Below are 19,548 nucleotides of genomic sequence, written 5' to 3'. Positions count from 1 at the left end.
CTATAGTACGTGTGGATGTCACAAAGTCATTTCAGATACAAACCCATCAAAGCTTTGAGCAAAAAACACGTTTTTCTAATTAAAGCGCCCCCTAGAAGCCAAACAACACCAAATTCATCGTGTCCACTTAAGACTGAGTCAGGACCCATATTCTCAAATGTGATGTCAATATGTCTCATTGTTGCCCAGATATGAGCTCACATTGAAAACGGCACCTTCGCCGCCACATTTGATGGGCTGTGGTGGGCGTACAAATGCGACGCCGAGGACGGCAATTAGTAACTTTTGTGCGGCTTGGTCTAAAGATAGTCTGTGCGGACTTTCGTGACAATCGGACAAAATTTACAACACGTGAAACTTTTTAAAGGTTTTTGACAAAATCCAAGGTGGCGGAAAATTGATCATGACGCATTTTGATGTCATAGGGTAGGCTGAACTCAGCATCATCCAAGGATCACAAAGATACCTTGTTTGAAAATTACGGGCGTACAGTTCAAAAGTTACATGCGCAAATGTACTTCCAACTTTGACCCATTGATGGCGCTAGAGCGTACTTACTGGCAACATGTAACTCAGGCAAATTAAAGATGCTACTGTCCTTAATCAATGTGCAAAATTTCACAACTTTTTACCATACGGTTCTATGGGCTGCCATAGACTCCAATGGCAGAAGACGGAATAATAATAAGAAGAAGAAAACGTAGAAACACAATGGGTTCCAGCAGCAGAGCTTTACATGCATGTGAAAACAAAGGAGTTATTGCCTTAATCAGACTATAACATGTAAACACGTTACTCCGATTAAAATCGGAGTTCTCATTATCTGATTGAGACACCCAGATAATGCGATTGGAATTCGGTTTTCTACGGCATGTATACAGTGAATCCAATTCCATTGGATAATGCGTGTGCGCATGCTCCACAACCGCTGCGCTGGCGTGTGACCCCGCAACAAAAACTTCCAAGAAAGCCGTTGCAGCAGAAGAAGAACCGTATGAGGGATAGCGCATATCTTACATGCACAACTGGGACAAGGACTGTAGTCAGAAAGACGAATTTTAAGCAAAGCTCGATTAAGCTCTGCATGTAAACGCACTGACTGGTGAAGGGAGGTGCCCCCTTACAAACCCCAATGATGTGGTGCATAGTGCTTACTGCTGTTGGCTAGGTTAATTAGCTGGTGTCTTCTTGTTGGTTGCCAGCTGGTAGCTGACTGCTAGCCTGCTGGTCAGTTTTTCAGTTGGACTGGACTTCTAAATGCGTTTTGCCTCAGAGCTTGGCACAAGGGATTGTAACATCTTTTCCTGTGTAATAATGAATGCATAAAACTCTTTTAGTTGTGCTCATTTTGTTTTATTATAATCCCTTAACCTATGTCTTTCAAGTTTTCCCACAAATGTAAATGTTACTCCACAACTGACGGAATGGTTTTAGCAGGCTAGCTAACTAAGTAAATTCATTCATGTAAAATTTAAGAGCTAGTACTAGTTTTCCTTATCAGGTAAGATTAAACCTGCACCAAGTGAAAATAATTAAGATCTAGATTCCATTAAGATGGGACTCTCAAGATCACATTATAATTCAGCTTAAAACAAGAGCATTTTCTTCCATGTAGTTTCATTCATCACTAACATTGGTAATATGTAACATCACTGAAAAGGAAGTCAGGGTGAAAATTGACCAAAAGTACATCTATATTATATAAGAACGGTCTTCACACATTCTCCTGCAAAAGAAAAGACTGTGCACACAGCCAACACCATAGGTCAAATCTGGGAAAAGTAGTGGCTATAAATTCAGATGGATGCTGATAATAATAATTTTACACCTGTAGTAGATGCAGGTAGGGCAATACAATAGTTAGTTTCAAAGAACCATACAGTTGCAGTCAAATGGTGTACATGAGCTTCCATCATTTAGAAATAAACCAATTTCAACATGATTTATTAGTTTTAATTTCAACAAATACAGTTTTAATAAATTTTATTGATGTGGCAGTGAACACTTTTGACTGAGAGTGAAGACAACTCCACACATATTATATGGCTTTTATTAAGTTGCAGACACTTAAATTATGACTGATTTGGACAATGGAAATTATGTTTCAACATCTCCCATGGTAAACTGGTGTAAATATATAACATTTCTTTCATGACATACAGAATGACCCGAATCACATAATATTAACTGAGATAATTATCTAGGTCAGTATAGCCTGTGTACTATTATAATGTGACTCTTGTCATCCCAGAACAGACTGTGGAGAATTGAGCTTCACATGAGCTCTCCACATTAGCTATAAAGAAGTATTTTGAAAGCAGTCGTCATAGGTCTTTGAAGGCACACAGCTGCACTCTCTCTTGGCTGTAGTGGGCCAACAAAGATGGATCTCTGAGCACACTCAACTCATGCTGTCTGTCAGCTGACTGGGAAAAGTCATCAGGGCCCTCTCCACAGCCTCCTTCCTGGGGATGGCTAGGATAACCAGGATGAACCATGAGCTCTGCTGTGACCACAGGCTGGTTCCCTGCACTGCTGCAGGTATCAGCTGTAGTAAATGCAGCCAAGGCGTGACCGAGGGCCATTTGCAACCTCGAAACAGACATGTCTTGGCCCATGGTGGTAAGTCCCAGATATACATCTGGCCACCTGTGGAAAAAATGAAAATTTGTGGTTTTATGTGCTGATGAATCCTTTCATAAACTACAAGGGGATGACAAGCATTATGTTAAAAGGTCTTTCACATAACACATACCAACATTAACACATACTTTCATGTGAAATGATTGTGACATTGTAATTTGTATAAATAGGAATGAATCAAAGAATGTGTCTGAAAACAAAATTATGTAAATAACTATGTGTATATATACACTACCGGTCAAAAGTTTTACAACACCACACTTTTTCCATTATTCACTTTGTGTCATTGCACTCTGAAATAAGCATAGAACAAATAGGCATTAGAGTTGAAAAAGAAATTATGGAATCAATTTATAGACCAAAATGTATTCTAAACTTTTGACTCATCAAAGTAGCCACCTGTGGAGGGAGCATGGTGCATCAGCTGCAGGGGAGAGGTGTGGGGAGGGCTCAAGAGAGCAGTGCAGGCACACCTGTAGCTAGTTGACTAATCACTGTCTCCTTTTAAATGCAGTAGTGTGCTGGACCTGGAGGCACAGTTGAACAGAGATGAGGAAGCTGACACCCAGACGGCAGCCCAGAGAAGAGATAGCCTGCGATCGGCTGAGTGTTCCTCTGAGTTGGAATAAAGAGCCCGCAAACGGCTAAACTGTCTATGTCTGTGTGAAGCTGGGGAATCCACGGTGGTAGCAGATGTGCTACACTGGCGTGCACCCAGTGTGGGGCTCAGCTAAGGTTAAGACACACAGAGCATGACAGAACCACAGCAAGTCCAGCCGGTGACGACGCTGGCGCAGATGTTGGCAGAAATTTCGGCGATGAACCGCGACTAGGGGTTGGCGAACCGGCAACAATTGGTGGCGCTCCGGACACCCAGACGGAGAAGCAGACACAGCTGCTGGAGGCGATGCTGTCGCGGGCTGGAGCTGCATCACCGGCCCCTTCGCTCTCTGGTGTGTCCCTACACCAGATAACCAAGAACAATGATCCCCAGTCGTTCCTCGAAATGTTTGAACTGTGGCGCTGTGTGGTTGGCCAGGGGCAGAGTGGGCTGTGCGCCTGCTGCCCCTATTATCGATTGACGTGCAAACACTTGGTCTGCCTGCCACCTCTCGGAGAGAATATTGTAAATGGTCTTGCTCTTATATAGCGCTTTTCTACCTACTCAAAGGTACTCAAAGCGCTTTTACAGTCAGAGACACATTCACCCATTTGCTCACACAAGCACACACACATTCACACACCAGTGCCAGTTGCATTGAGAGCAAATGGGGGTTCAGTGTCTTGCTCAAGGACACTTGGGCATATGGCACACTCGGGGGATCGAACCGCTAACCGCTTCATGGACAACCCATTCTACCTACTGAGCAAAAGCCGCTGGGGAGATCAAGTGGGCCGTCCTGGACCGATTAGGATACTCAGCCGAGGACCACCTCCGGAGGTTCAGAGTGATCAAGCTGGAGCCCACCGACCGGCCATTCATTTATGCACAGCAGCAGTGGGACGCAGCGAGAAGATGGTTGCAGCCGGGGGAGTCCACGGGTGAGGAGCAGCTGCTGGAGACGATCGTTCTGGAGAAGATCGTGTTGGAACAGTTCGTGGAGGGGCTCCCAGCTGCCACCGACCCGGGGACCTGGTGGCGGCCATTGCCCTCACAGAGAATCACCTAGCCGTCCTTTCCCTCCCGACCAAACTCCAGAGACTCAGCTGCATCTTCCGGCCGTCCAACACCAGCCCCCCACAGGAGGCCCACTCTGGCGCCCGGTCCCTTGCACCATACCCCTAACAGCCCGGTCCCTCATCCGCGCAATGACTCTCCCCTTCTTCTGTTTCACCGCAGGTTCCAGCCGCTATGGGCGCTGCTCTCAACCTACAGGGGGTTTCTCAGGCTTCAGGGCAGGAGTGCTTGAGGTGCGAACAACCCAGACACTTCCACCAGGAGTGCGCGCTTATGGAGGTCGGTCAAGTGGTTCAGATTGTTGGTCCTCCAGCACCCTCCCCCGGTCCAGGAGGGACGTACAGTGTTCTGGTAAGGATTCAGGGGGTGCACATCAGGCAATGGTGGATTTAGGTTGCACGCAGTCCGTAGTTCACCAGAACCTGATTCGACCCGGGGCTTTGTTGGAGGCAGGGTGGGTCGATGGGGATATTCACAGATACCCTGTAGCACCAGTGGAAATTCAATATAAGGGCGATGTAAAGGCAGCGGTTAGTTCCCGCCTGGTGCACCCCTTTATTCTGGGTACTGATTGGCCGGGATTTAATAAACTGGTGGGGCAGTGTGTGGAGGTACGTTCATGGCCGACAGAGATATGTGATATGTACGCTGTGCTCAGTGGTGACGCAAGGTTGTCCGACACTGTGGACGGGTTCCTGTGTTTGACTCCATGGAAAATTTTCCTATGGATTCCTGGTTTCCTCTATGCTTTACCTTTGACCAAGTGATAAAAATTGATGGTCACATGGTGCACCCTGACGCAGCGTTAACATATCCACATTGCACAGGGACAAATTATATCGAGTGAGTCGTGATTACCCAGTTGTTGGTATCAAAAAGCCGCGGGAAATGCTTTTCCAGGCCGCTCATTATAACCCATTGGCTGGACATATGGGGTGTAATAAGACACTGAACCATGTTATGGCCCGATTCTATTGGCCAGGCATCCTTGTAGATGTACGCCACTGGTGTGCGTCCTGCCCTGATTGCCAGTTGGTTAACTAACTAGCCATCACTCTTGTGGATTACGCAACCCGATATCCAGAGGCAGTGCCGCTGTGCACCATCTCTGCAAAGAGTGTAGCGCAGGCACCGTTTCAAGTCATCTCCCGAGTCGGGATCCCGAAAGAGATCTTGACTGATCAAGGCACCCAATTTATGTCGCGAACACCGAGAGAACTATACGGATTATTAGGCATCAAGTCTATTCGAACCAGTGTTTACCACCCCCAAACTGACGGCTTCGTTGAGCGCCTGAATAAAACTTTGAAGTCCATGATCCGTAAGTTTGTGCACGATGATAGTCGTAATTGGGATAAGTGGCTACATCCTCTGTTGTTTGCAGTACGCAAGGTACCCCAGGCCTCCATGGGATTTTCTCCCTTTGAACTGCTGTTTGGCAGGAAACCACGCAGGGTTTTGGACCTGGTTAGAGAAGCTGGGAGGAAGGTCCAAACTCCAGTAAGTTGAATACGTGAGAATTTTTTCCGGGTCCGGGAACGTCAACAGTAGATGTACAACAGAGGATCTAAATTAAGTTTTCCCCGGGAGATAAAGTGCTTGTATTGCTCCCATCTTCATACTCCAAATTACTCGCCTAGTTGCAAGGTCCCTTTGTGGTGACGTGACGTTGATTATGAGCTTGTGTGATCTGACAGGGGAGCGGCTAGACAGATTTATCACCTCAACCTCCTTAAAGCTTGGAGAGAGGCCGAGTCCTCCCTGGTGACGGCGATTGCAGAGAGATATGAGTTCGAAAATCGGCCAATCCTGCCTCGCTCCTTTGTGAAAACCATCTCTCCCCGTCCAAGAGAGCAGATATAGCCAAGTTACAGCAGCGTTATGCTGAGTGTTGGTATTCCTCTGTGTTGGAATAAAGACCTCGCAAATGGCTAAACTGTCTGTGTGTGTGAAACCCACAGTGGTAGCAGATGTGCTACACCACCTTTGGCAGATATAACAGCTGAACACACTCATGGCATTCTTTCTACAATAGAATATTCTTCAGAAATTCCCAAATCTTATTCCCAAATCTGTTGCAGAAGTTCCCATAAATGTGTGGCACTTGTAGGTTGCTTGGCTTTCACTCTTCTGTCCATTTCATCCCAAACCAGCTCAATGGGTCTGGAGACTGTGCTGGCCACTCCATGTTTTCAAGCTTACCATCTTCTTTTTTCCTGAGGTAGTTTTGGCGTAGCTTGGACTTGTGTTTCGGGTCCTTATCTTGCTGTAGGATGAACCTCTGACCAACTAGGCGCATACCAGAGGGTATTGCATGGTGCTGCAGAATGCTGTGGTAGCCATTTTGGTTCAGGGTGCCGCTCACTCTGTACAAGTCACCGAACCTGGATCCAGCAAAACAGCCCCAGACCATCACACTTCCTCCTCCATGTTTGACAGTTGATGTCACACACTGTGGAACCATCCTCTCGCCTACTCGATGGCATACAAAGATCCTGCGTAATGAACTGAATTTCGATTCATCAGTCCAAAATACCTTCTTCCAGTCTCCGGTACTCCAATGGTGGTGTTTCGTGGCCCAGGAGAGCCTCTTTATCTTAAACTTATACATTATTTTTTAGTTTTGGGTAACCAAACCTTTTTTTTTAACCTCTGGCTGTTCAGTACTTGCCGTACCATTTCAAGCTCTTCATTGGGCTTGCATGACTTGAATTGCAATAAATAACTGGAAAAATTAGGGTGTTCTAAAACGGTAGTGTAGGTGTGGACAAAACTGAGAATGCTTTCAAAAATATAAATAATGATTGCCTTCAGCATCAATCTTTATAGGTACACTTGCAGTCAAGGAGTCAGGGATTTTGTAGGATCGTAGATGCAGTGGTCAGCCAAGGAAACTTGGCAGCAGATGAAGAACACATCAAGCTTATTTCCCTCAGAAGAAATCAGAAGGTGTCCAGCAGTGCTGTCAATGATGTCAGCTCAGAACTGGCAGAAACCAGTGGGACCCAGGTACACCCATCTAATATCCGGACAAGTCTGCCCAGAAGTGGTTTTCATGGAAGAGTTGCAAACAAAAATCCATACCTTTGACATGGAAACAAGGCCAAGCGACTCAACTATGCACGAAAACATAGAAACTGGGATGCAGAAGAATGGCAACAGCTGCTCTGGACAGATGAGTCAAAAGTTGAAATATCTGGTTCTAGCAGAAGGGTTGGTAGTGGCACAATAATGATGAGATCCAGGCAGATAATTAGCCATCATGCAATACCATCAGGGAGGTGTATGATTGGCCCCAAATTTATTCTGTATCATGACAAAGCCCCAAGCATACAGTCAAGGTCATTAAGATGTATCTTCAGAGTAAAAAACAAGAAGTCCTGGAAGCGATGGCATGGCCTTCACAGAGTCTAGATGTCAACATTGTTGAGGGTGTCTGGGATTACATGAAGAGACAGAAGGATTTGAGAAAGCCTACACCCACAGAAGATCTGTGGTAAGTTCTCTAAAATGTTTGGAATGACCTACCAGCCGAGTTAATACAAAAACTGTGTGCAAATGTACCTAGAAGAATTGATGCTTCCCGAAGGAAAAGGCTGGTCACACCAAATATTGATTTAATTTAGATCTCCCAAGGCAGACTGGACCTAGGCGAAGGTAACTCAAGTCCTATAGAGGGACTGGACTATCTACTTTGCTGGATTTGCTCCAGTTGAGAGGGCTGGGGTGGGTTTTTTGCTTACCCCCAGACTCTCTGCCTGCATGTTAGAGTTCTTTTTGGAAGTCCTAGGACGGATGCTGGACTGCACCTGACTGGGGACTCCATTTTCCACTGGGGGACTTCAGCAGTCACGTGGGCAATGGCAGCGTGACCTGGAGGGGTGTAAAAGAGCCTGCCTGATCTGAACCTGAGTGTTCAGTTATTGGACTTATGTGCAAGTCACAGTCTGTCCATAGCTAACACCATGTTCAAACATAAGGCACCCTTGGTGCCATGACAGCCTAGGTCACTGGTCGATAATTGACTTTATAGTTGTATCATCTGACCTGCGACCATATGTTCTGGACACTCAGGTGAAGGGAGGAGCAGAGCTGTCAACTGATTCACCCGCTGGTGGTGGGTTGGATCAGATGGTAGGTGAAGATGCCGTGCAGACATGGTAGGCCCAAACAAATAGTGAGGGTCCGCTGGGAATGCCTGGCAGAAGAATCTGTCACAATGATCTTCAACTCCCACCAGAGTTCCCTGAACCAAAGGTGCAGGGAAGCAACACTTTCATCCACCCTGGAGAGCTCCTACATACAGGCAGAGAGTATGGGGGTATGCAAACACCACACTCTGGCCCTCTGCCTCTCACGTGCTGCAACTCCAGCAAAGAAGAGGGTCCAACCTCTCTCAAGGACTCAAGGGGAGATTCCATGTTCCAAGAGCCAGCTTCTATAACCCAGGATCAGATCGCCAAGGCCCCCGCCTTAGTCTGCTGCCCGATCCACAATGCACCAGAACCTTCTGTGTGTTTATCTTTGCTTGCATTTTTATACCTCAGTATTTTATTCTATTGTATTTTATTGTATTCAATTACTGGACTGCTATGACAACCTAATTTCCCTTCGGGGATCGATCGGGCCACTAGTCCATTGCAAGACAAACAATTTAGAATCACCAATCAAACTAGCAAGCATGTCTTTGGAAGGTGAGTGTAAACTGTGGTACCCGGAGGAGAGAAACTTATATAAAAAATAAATAAATAAATAAAAAAAAAATATCCCATTCACTCTTTGAGCTTTGACAAATGGAGTCTCCTAGACTTGGTTTTTATTGGTCATGTATTATTTATGCTTACTATTTAGATAAATGTATTTGGACTTATGTATTTACTTGGGTGTCCTGACAGGCTGCAATTGTGTTTTTAATGTAAGTAGTAGGAAAACAATACTTAAAAGTCTTTATTAAATTGGCATTGATACCAAAAATAAAATAACAGCAACTGGAAGGTCTTCTTAAGGTGTCATGGAAACAGAGTTCACTTATTTTTGTGTCCTGCATTTACTTGTAGCAACAGTTGCTAAATGAAGCTAAATGAACTGCAGTCCCCCTCCTTCCCCAATTTACCCTCTTCTCCAGGGTTGGTTGAGTTGGTTACTGTCATGCCACCTATGTACAAGTCATATTCAAACACAGACCTTTTCACCTAGTGCATTTTCATTGTCAGAGGTTGGCCATTTTTCCACTACATTTTGCAGTAATTGTTTGACCCTGAGTGACAGAGGTGAAAGCATTTCCTTCCACCGTTGCGAGAGTGACACAGGTAAATGATGATAATACAACACTTTTCTCACGATATTAGCTGTTATTACATTATGAATTGTTAATACTTTATTATATTATGCACAAAGCCGTTATCACATTATGCTCTAACGATTATATTACATCATGAGCTAATTATTACAATATGAACTTTTCTTAAATTTAAGTTATTACATTATGAGCTTTTGCTACAGGGTCGTCCAATCACTGGGGCAGAAGTCGCCAAGGTAGTTTAACAACCCCTCTGCAGCAAATGGGGGTAAGCATATTGTAACAAATTTTAGACCTCTGTATTTGTTACCTCAGTTTTCCAAAATACTTGAAAAAGTATTTGTTAACAGACTTGATGCATTCGCTGAAACATAAAGTACTAAGTGACCATCAATATGGGTTTAGGAGCAAGAGATCAACATCTCCAGCTGTCATAGATTTTGTAGAAAATATAACAACAGCAGTAGATAAGAAACAACACTCTACATTTTATTTATTGAGTATTGCGTTTGACAGAATTAATTATTCATTACTTCTGCAGAAACTGGAATGTTATGGAATAAGAGGCGTCACTCTACAGTGTTATTTAGAAAAAAGGTTTCAGTATGTAAAAATTAATATGTTTTTTCAGAAGAGTAACCTGTGGAGTACCACAAGGTTCAGTTTTAGGACCTAAGTATGTAAAATGTATGGTGTTTGGCGGTGTTTGCAATAACTGTGAAATTAAACTTTTTAATTAAGCTTAAATGGGGTTGAAATTGAGAAAGGGTATGAAACTGTTTTGGAAGCATTATTTGCGTATATAAAGCGGAAACTATCCAAATCTGTTGCTATTATTTATAAAACAAGTCATCTGTTAAACAAAAAAATGTCTACACATATTTTTTGCTTATAATGCCATATATGTGCTCTTTTTCCTGTTAAGGCTTACATACAGACACGTTTGTAGGAGTGAGCCAATGACTAAAACCTGTTTTTGGTGTGCAGAGATAATGTGCCTGCCAGTCACTGACATGTGTAAACTAAAATATGTGTGAAGTCACATTCTCCCCGCACACTCTGTTTATGTGGTGATAATTGTATATGCATGCCATTTGAATAGTGAAGATTCATCAAAACAGACCTTATTCCATAACGTTTGAAGATAGGGATAGAATCTTTAGCGTCCTTTTCCACCTGTGTGTAGAAACTTTGGAGATGTGCTGGCAGCCAGGGGCAGTTGTGTAAACCTGGCTCCACTGGAAGACGAGTGTATGGAATCCTGAGATCTGACAGGACCTGTGCAAACACCTTGCACACCTCTGCAGAGTATACACACAGTACAATGACATCAGCACTATTGCCTCTCACAGCCAACAGCCTAGTCATCATGACCAAAATTTAATGACGATGTAGTCATAATATATATATATGTATATATATGTATATATATATATATATATATATATATATATATATATATATATATATATATATAAGGATCTAATTTATGGACAAGTCTGGAAACACTGTGTTTTGATAACCAATTGAAATTCTAATAAATGTCAGTCATTCTTCTCTTCCAGCACTAGTCCTCAATCTTTCTCTTTCTTTTCCTGTCTCAGATATCCTTGGAGTGGTTTCAAGAATTTCTCCGTGAATATCAATCCATTGCAAAACCGTATCTAGTTGTAGAAAAGCTGTAGTACATATCCCTGGCCAATGCGTGGTGGTGTTTCTGTCACAAACATACAGTCCAGAATATAGTTCATAATCCTGGGGGGGCTAGAGGGGAGAACGGTAAGGTGATGACACCATCATGTTTGTATTCAAGTGTTCATGTAAGAAAAACTATGCACTACTGCATACGTTTTTTTTTTCACCCTGGGACTGGGATTCAAAAAGGTGCAGTTCTAGTCACTGAAAAATCGGACCCGTTATGATGGTCGCAGAAACGTGCAAGATCTTTGCAGTTTTGCCCAAAATAACTTCAGCCATAACTTATTCACTCAACTGCCCACTCAAATGCAAAACCACAGTTCACGGTGCACGGTGCAGATTTGATAGTGATAAAAATAGCATTAAAAAAAAAAAAAACAGAAAAGGACATTATGATATAGTGTCAACAGGTACTTCCTGGATCTCTAGTAAGACGGTTGCCAACATCTGTAGAATTTGTCTGTTGAACCATGAATAGTGTATTTGATTTTTTCCAGTTGATAACAGGTCTTGCAGCCAGGATGTGTTTGAAGGAGGTAAGTGACTCTTCCAGAGGAGGAGAATTCGACGACGGGCAATTAGTGAAGCAAAAGATAGAACATTAAGTTGTTTAGCAGTCATTTTAGCCCCCTCCTCAGGTACTACATATTTAGCAATTTGAGGTGATGGGACTAATGTCAGCTATAGTACCTCTGACATAAAATTAAAGAAGGTCTTCAGTACTCCACCAAGCTTGGGCACGACCAAAACATAGGGGCTAAGTCTGCTGGCACGTGAGAGCATCTATCACAAATGTCAGAAAGGTTCGGGTAAATTCATGATAACGGGTCTTGCTATAATGAACCCTATGAAGAACCTTAAACTGATCTGAGGAAGATGAATTTCTTGTGTGTAGAGCGTGTAGTGCATTGTCCCACCACCTGACAGTCAAGGTGATGCCCAGTTTAGTGTGCCTTTGACAAGCTACCAACCGGGAGAAGATGGTCAACACCCAAGGCTGGCGAAGTTGGATTTGACAAAGTTGCAAATTTGAAAATATCTGAACAAATCGGACTGCTGAAGGTTAAATGTGGAGCATAACTGTGAAAAGCTAGCAAAAAGACCATTAACATATAGGTCACCGAGACAGGACAGCCCTTGTCTGCTCCAGGAAGCAAACCTTGAATTGATCCTGGCTGGATGAAAAAGGTGATTGTTCCAAATAGGTGTAGCTAATGGTAAAGAGGTCCAGCAAAATTGGTGTCTCACCTGCTGCCAGATTTTCAGAGTGTTAATAACTATGGGGTTGGTTGAATGCAGTTTATTCTTAAAGTGTCAGAGATCATTCCGTCATTTTCTTTTCATTGGCTCCCTGTTAAATCCAAAAGTCGACTACTGTGTGGCATTGTACTTGAAGCTTGAACATGGACTGCTGTCAGCCGTAGCCCATGTCAACATCGCAAACACAGTCAGTCTGACATTTCTAGTATGCGGTTCTTGCTCGGTAAAAAAAATAATAAAAAATATAACTGCAAGCAGCAATGAGGGGTCCAAGCAGTTATGGACACCATACAGCAAGATAACGCCATGGGGAGATGCAAAAAAAAAAAAAAACAGCTGTCAGCGGTTCATATGAAGAGAAATTAGAAAACAGCCGAGATGTGCGGCCCTTGCGGGAGAGACGTGAAAAAACTGGACCAGCAGTGGTTCATATGAAGAGACAGTTGAAAATATGTGGTCTTTGAGCTCCCCCTAGTGGGAAATGAAAAGCAGTTCAGGCCTACATGCAAACACATCAAGTGAAAAGACGCAACGTATAATTTTTGCTGACTGCAGTGCCCCCTAGTGGCCTAATGACACCAAATTTGGCATGTGTCCTTGGGATGGGGTCTGGAGACGTATTGCTAAATTTCATTTCGATACATCAAAGCGCTCCCGAGATATGACCTCACATCCCATCTGGAACCTTCGCCGTCAATTTTGATTGGCTGTAGCGGGCAAACGGATTGGACAATGAAAGTGCCACTAAGTAACTTTTGTGCAGCTCAGTCTGAAGATAGGCTGTGCCCATTTTCGTGAGAATCAGACAAAATTTGCGACCCGTGAAAGTTTTTAAAGGTTTTTGACAAAATCCAATATGGCGGCCAAATTCTTGCGATTGCGTGAAAAGTTTTGCCAGATCGTGAGAGACCAAGTTTGGTCTTCGGAAGTCAAAGCATCGCCGAGATAAGAGCAAACTTCCTGTTTTGTGGCGTCGCCGCCAACAACGATTGGCTAACACAAAAAGTTGGTATTAACTATCAATGGGGCACCCCACAGTACGTGTGAATGTCACAAAGTCATTTCAAATACTAACCCATCAAGAGATATGAGCAAAAACCATGTTTTTCTAATTACAGCACCCCCTAGAGGCCAAACGACACCAAATTCATGGTGTTCACTTGGGACCAGCTCAGGATCCATAATACCGAATGTGATGTCAATATGTCACACCGTTGCCCAGATATGAGCTCACATCCAAAAGGGCGCCTTCACCGCCATATTTGATTGGATGTGGCGGGCGTACAAATGTGACACCGAGAACAGGAATAAGTAACTTTTGTGCAGCTTGGTCTAAAGATAGTCTGTGCCGATTTTCGTGAGAATCAGACAAAATTTGAGACCCGTGAAACTTTTTATAGGTTTTTGACAAAATCCAAGATGGCGGAAAATCTATCATGACTCATCATGACGTCATAGGGCAGGCTGAACTCAGCATGATCCAAGGATCACAAAGATACCTTGTTTGTAAATTTCGGGCGTACGGTTCAAAAGTTACGTGCACTAATGTACTTCCAACTTTGACCCATTGGTGGCGCTAGAGCATACTTTCTGGCAACATGTGACTCAGGCAAATTAAAGATACGAATGTCCTTAATCGATGTGCAAAATTTCACAACTTTTTACCATACGGTTCTATGGACTGACATGGACTCCAATGGCATAGGACGGAATAATAATAATAAATATAGCTGCATGCAGCAATGAGGGGGTCCAAGCACATGGGCCAATCAGCCATAAGGCTAGACAAGAAGTTTCGAGCGAATCGGCGAAGGATTGGCGGCAATTTTGATTGGCTGTAGCGGGCAAACGGATTGGACATTGAAAATGCCACTAAGTGACTTTTGTGTGGCTCGGTCTAAAGATAGTCTGTGGTAATTTCCGTGAGAATCGAACAAAATGTACGACCCGTGAAAGTTTTTAAAGGTTTTTAACAAAATCCAATATGGCAGACAAATTCTTGCAATTGCGTGCAAGGTTTTGCCAGATCCTGAAAAGAGACATTCCACAGTATCAGTAGACATGAAAATTTACTCTGAAATCCTAACACATTGAGAAAAAACGCAATGTGTTAGTGACAGCGCCCCCTAGTGGCCAAATGACACCAAATTTTTATTGCGCATTTTGAAGTCTCGAAGCATCTGACCAACTTTGGTCTCCGGAAGTCAATGCGTCGCTGAGATAAGAGCAAACTTCCTGTTTGGCGCCGCCACCGCCGACAACCATTGGCTAACACGAAAAGTTGGCATGAACGATCAATGGGGCACCCCACAGTACCTGTGGATGTCACAATGTCATTTCAAATATAAACCCATCAAGAGATATGAGCAAAAACCATGTTTTTCTAATTACAACGCCCCTTAGTGGCCAGCAGCTTCGCTGCTTGGACCCCCAATAATAATAATAATAATGATAATAACACTAACAAAAACAATGGGGTTTCTGCAGCTTCGCTGCTTGGACCCCCAATAAGAAAACATAGAAAAACAATGGGTTCCAGCAGCTTCGCTGCTTGGACCCCAATAACGCTAACAATAACAATGGGGTTCATGCAGCTTCGCTGCTTGGACCCCCAATAATAATAACACTAACAAAAACAATGGGGTTCCTGCAACTTCGCTGCTTGGTCCCCAATAATAATAACACTAACAAAAACAATGGGGTTCCTGCAGCTTCGCTGCTTGGACCCCCAATAATAAGAAAACATAAAAACACAATGGGTTCCTGCAACTTCGCTGCTTGGTCCCCAATAATAATAACACTAACAAAAACAATGGGGTTCCTGCAGCTTCGCTGCTTGGACCCCCAATAATAAGAAAACATAAAAACACAATGGGTTCCTGCAGCTTCGGTGCTTGGACCCCAATTAGAAAACGTAGAAAAACAATGGGGCAGCTTCACTGCTTGGACCCCAATAACACTAACAATAACAATTGGGTTCCAGCAGCTTCGCTGTTTGGACCCCCAATAATAATAACACTCACAAAAACAATGGGGTTCCAGCTGCTGGGATCCCTAATTATGCATTGGTTTTATATTGCGCTTTTCCATTTTTAGATGCTCAAAACACTTACAATTGTATGCATCATTCATTTGCTCACACATTCACATCCTGGTGGTGGTAACCTACCTCAGTAGTCACAGTTGCCCTGGGGCAGGCTGATGGAAACATGGCAGCCAATGTGCGCCTATGGCCTCTTCGACCACCACCAACATGACTCACTCGCAATCATACACCAGGGAGCATATATCTGGGGGCAAGGTGGGTTAAGTGTCTTGTCCAAGGACACAACGTACAGACTAGGGATAGGGCCAAATCGAAGCGCCAACCTTTTGGTTATTGGACTGTCATTATTACACATAACCTAATTTCTGAACTTATTTGTTTCGGTTTAAAATATTATTTTTCAAAAGATTCCCTATTCTCCTAATTTTACTTGCAGTGCTTAATACCTCTGAACAAGACTGAATGTGCTGTACATTAATTTTTTTTTTGTGTGTGTGTACAGACAAAATAAAAGAAGTTCTTTTCAGTATATTGCTTCTCTAATTAAAACTCCAAACTGAGGACATATTTTTCTAAAGACTCCTTATTATTTTTCCAACAAATTCCCAGAGCTGCTTCACCATAATCCTAATTTGCTTCATGTCTCTAGCTCAAAAAATGTCTGTGTTCTTCAACAGCAAAGACAAAATCAAGATTTTTTTTTTCATTTCAACAATGTTCTTTTAATTTCTGAAGTTTATCTAAGGTTGGAGTTAACTCAGTTTTGTCATAGGTTTTAGTATGAACTCCATGCAATATATTAGGGTAGGGCTTAATTTGTAATTGACTTTCTACATATAAACTTGATATGGCAGCACCTTTCATCTTAATTAACATTTGTTGCGACTTATTTTGACATTTCAACAATAAACAATAAAACAAAAAAACAATAAAAAGTTAAGTAGCTTTGTTTTCCTATTTCCACGATCTGCTTTGCATTACCTGGCAGTACATGAATGTGTTGGTGTCCATCCATGTGGTGGGGAAGGTGACCTGTCAGTTCCACAAACAATGTGACCTGGGCCTTCAATTCCAGCTCCACCTTAAAACAACAAAAAATAACCATAACAATGTCTGAGCTGGAAAGATGACAATGGAAAAGTTGTCGTTTCTGAATGACTAAACATTTCTCAACACTGGTTGTAACATTTTATAACAAGAAAAGCAACCAGGACTTCAACCCCCCAAAATCCCTTCCTCAGGTGCCAGTACTTCTTGAATGTTGAGGACGGTCAGTATCTCCAGATGACACAGATTTCCACAACGGTAAGATTTTGTTACAGTTGGTGTCATTTTAACTTGTGGTACACAAAACAAGCAAAAAGTTGTTTCTTTTTGAAAATTCAGTCGCATTACTGACATCATTAAGGCAAGTAACTACTACTATGGATGGGTTTAGTTAAGGTTTTATCTGATACTGGTGCTCAACTGGTACTTCTGAAATGGTGCTGGTGCTTAAAGGGTGCCCGAACAAGTGCTTAAACAATGGAAAACGTTTTTCAAAAACTATGAACAAAAACGCCTTTACGTTTTTATGGGGGCCATGGGTGGCTCTTGCTGGGTTATCATCTCTGTCAACATGGGAATCAAACCCAGGACCAGAGCTAATCAGACAGACATATGATAATTTTTCAGAGATATCAGAGGAGTCCCTGATTAATGAATTGGTCTCAGCTGTGGCTCTGGCCTGCAGGTCAGAGGTTGCCATGGCAACTTGAGGTGGTTGTCAATGACGACAGAAGTGCCCCGGGTGACGGAGAGAAAAGGGTGATTTTCTCCCTCTGCACTGGTCTCACATTTGGGCTTACTGTGACAAAACAGTAGCTTCTATCAGAAAAACCTGCAGACCGTGGGTGTCAATATGTTTTTTGTCTTTCTAAATATTTTGGAGACGTGCGAAAATTCTGTAAGCCTCACTGCTTTGATGAGCACATTGTGAGTGACAGAACAAGTTTATCTACAACTGTGGAAAACTTCAGACAATTTCAGACAGCTTCCTCCACTCTGGCTGATGATGTCACCCATTCTAGCATGAACATTCCATGCAATACACACCCATTATAAACTTATTTCAGCATTATAAATTTCAACAAAAATGATCATGGTCATTGAACAGTGATTGATCAAAAACTATATGATCTATCAAAACATAGATTAATAAACCAATACACAAGGGAAGTGTCTACAGTTTAAAGTTGAAATGAAGTCTCTAGGTGAAAGTATTCCTGCGCAGTAGACTTTTGAAAAACTCTCTTTTCCGCTTTTTTTTCCCACTAGTCCCATTCATTTCTATGGGAACTTTTATTTTTTTTCGCGACTTACATCGCAAATAACTGCTGTGCTAAGAGTTTTGAAGACTTTAGACCAGAATGTGGCAAGCCTCAGACAGAACCAAAATTTATGGGAATGGTCAGCTGCAGATTGTCTGCACCTATTACAAGAGTCAGTGACACTGGGGTAGATCCAATAAAGCCTCAAATTCTTGCAGTGACCTTTGTGTACAACTTTACACTGTAAGAGGCTGTGCCTCCAACAGTAGAGGAGTGATTAACCATCTTACTAACCATAAGACTTGTTGCCAATAATCATCAGGCAGTGATTCCAAGCTCTTGCTCCCAAGAGCCCTTGGGACAGGATGCTGGGACAACAATATTACAATAATTTCTGTAAATGCTAGAAATTAGCTACTTTTATTCAGGATCAAGAGCCAAGAACAAATCAACCAGAGATTCTGGGGGCTGACTAGGAAATTTAGGGTTCTAATTCTGAATAAAATGCCTCATCTGGAACAAACCCCCCAAAAAATGTGGGACTTAGGCAAGTTAAATTTCTTTGAGACCTCAGAAAAGGACATTAACGTCCCTTGATTGTAAAGGTCTTTAAATTTAGTTTTCTCTTTGTCAAATCAGGTTTGAAAAGTCAAATCCATGCAAGAAGGCAGAAATAGATGACTGTTTACAAAGAGTTAGTAAGATTATGCTAAAAGTCACAGTCATAGAATTGTGTTTTGTACTTGAAGGATTTTTTTGCAAACCACACAGAGTTTGTTTGTGAATCATTGTGACTAAAACATGTTTTGTGTGTTTGTGACATTTTGGCTTGATTTTAACTCCATACACTGGCGCTTATTTGGGCGCTGAAGCATTTTGATGTGTATGTGGGTTCTGGAGTGGTACCTGTAGTGTTCTATCCTTAACGTTTCTTAATTATCTGCAATATAAACCAGAGATTGGTTAGGTGGTCTCTATTGTCATAGTCCTACTGGCTAGAAATTCGGTTTATTAAGGGTTCAGAAATTGAAGAGGCAGATACACTGTCCAGAGCTCCTTACTAGCCTAGCCTGTGCATAATAGACTAGACTCTGTTTGTCTCATGCATGACATCTTTTCTTTTCCCTCTTAAATTGCTTCTTACTGGATACCCCTTGGGGTATGGTGGATGATGATTTTTTTTTCTTTTGAAGAATATTTGTTATGATATTAATGTAATATAATGTAGGATTTATTTTGGTTCATTTTAGTTCTGTGGTTAAAACCCCGCTCTTATAAAGGTAAGTTTGATCACCTCCGACCTAGCAGGACCTGTTTTGCTTGTTTCCTTAGTTTGTTGTGTGTCTTACCTGGCTGGTATTGGACTTCCTGCTCACCACTTGAGCACTGTGTACGAGCAGCAGGCTAGCGGCCTGGCTCAACTCATGCTCTGTTCCCGGCATTTCAGCTGCTGCCATCTGGTCGCAGGTTCCACTGTCCGGCCCGTAAGACCCAGAGGAGGAGAGTAACCTTTGTTCCCAACGTTATTCTCCTCTTGAACTCTAACAACTCTAAGACAGTTACAATAACTTAAGTCTTTATGTGCTACACTCAAGTGCAATATCAATTGTCCTCA

The 19,548-nt window shown here is 42.7% G+C and overlaps 1 protein-coding gene across 3 annotated transcripts in view; it reads right to left on the bottom strand.

The window, feature by feature from the left end:
* Positions 1-1,337: 1,337 nt before the first annotated feature.
* Positions 1,338-19,548, bottom strand: part of ydjc (YdjC chitooligosaccharide deacetylase homolog) — a 52,363-nt gene continuing 34,152 nt past the window's right edge. Inside the window, exons 5-7 of one of the 3 annotated variants that reach the window (XM_047592194.1) lie at positions 16,606-16,705; positions 10,744-10,921; positions 1,338-2,649 (exon numbers count right to left, since the gene is read on the bottom strand). In XM_047592194.1, the coding sequence (XP_047448150.1) occupies positions 2,325-2,649; positions 10,744-10,921; positions 16,606-16,705 (603 nt within the window). In that variant the 3' untranslated portion in view covers positions 1,338-2,324. The remainder of the gene's footprint in view (positions 2,650-10,743; positions 10,922-16,605; positions 16,706-19,548) is intronic. The other 2 variants (XM_047592196.1, XM_047592197.1) reach the window with 2 other exon arrangements.

Source organism: Mugil cephalus, chromosome 8, assembly GCF_022458985.1.
Source record: "Mugil cephalus isolate CIBA_MC_2020 chromosome 8, CIBA_Mcephalus_1.1, whole genome shotgun sequence".
NCBI classification, from domain to species: Eukaryota; Metazoa; Chordata; class Actinopteri; order Mugiliformes; family Mugilidae; genus Mugil; species Mugil cephalus.
The sequence above is the reverse complement of the archived record's forward strand: the minus strand, read 5'-3'. Positions and strand labels throughout refer to the sequence as shown.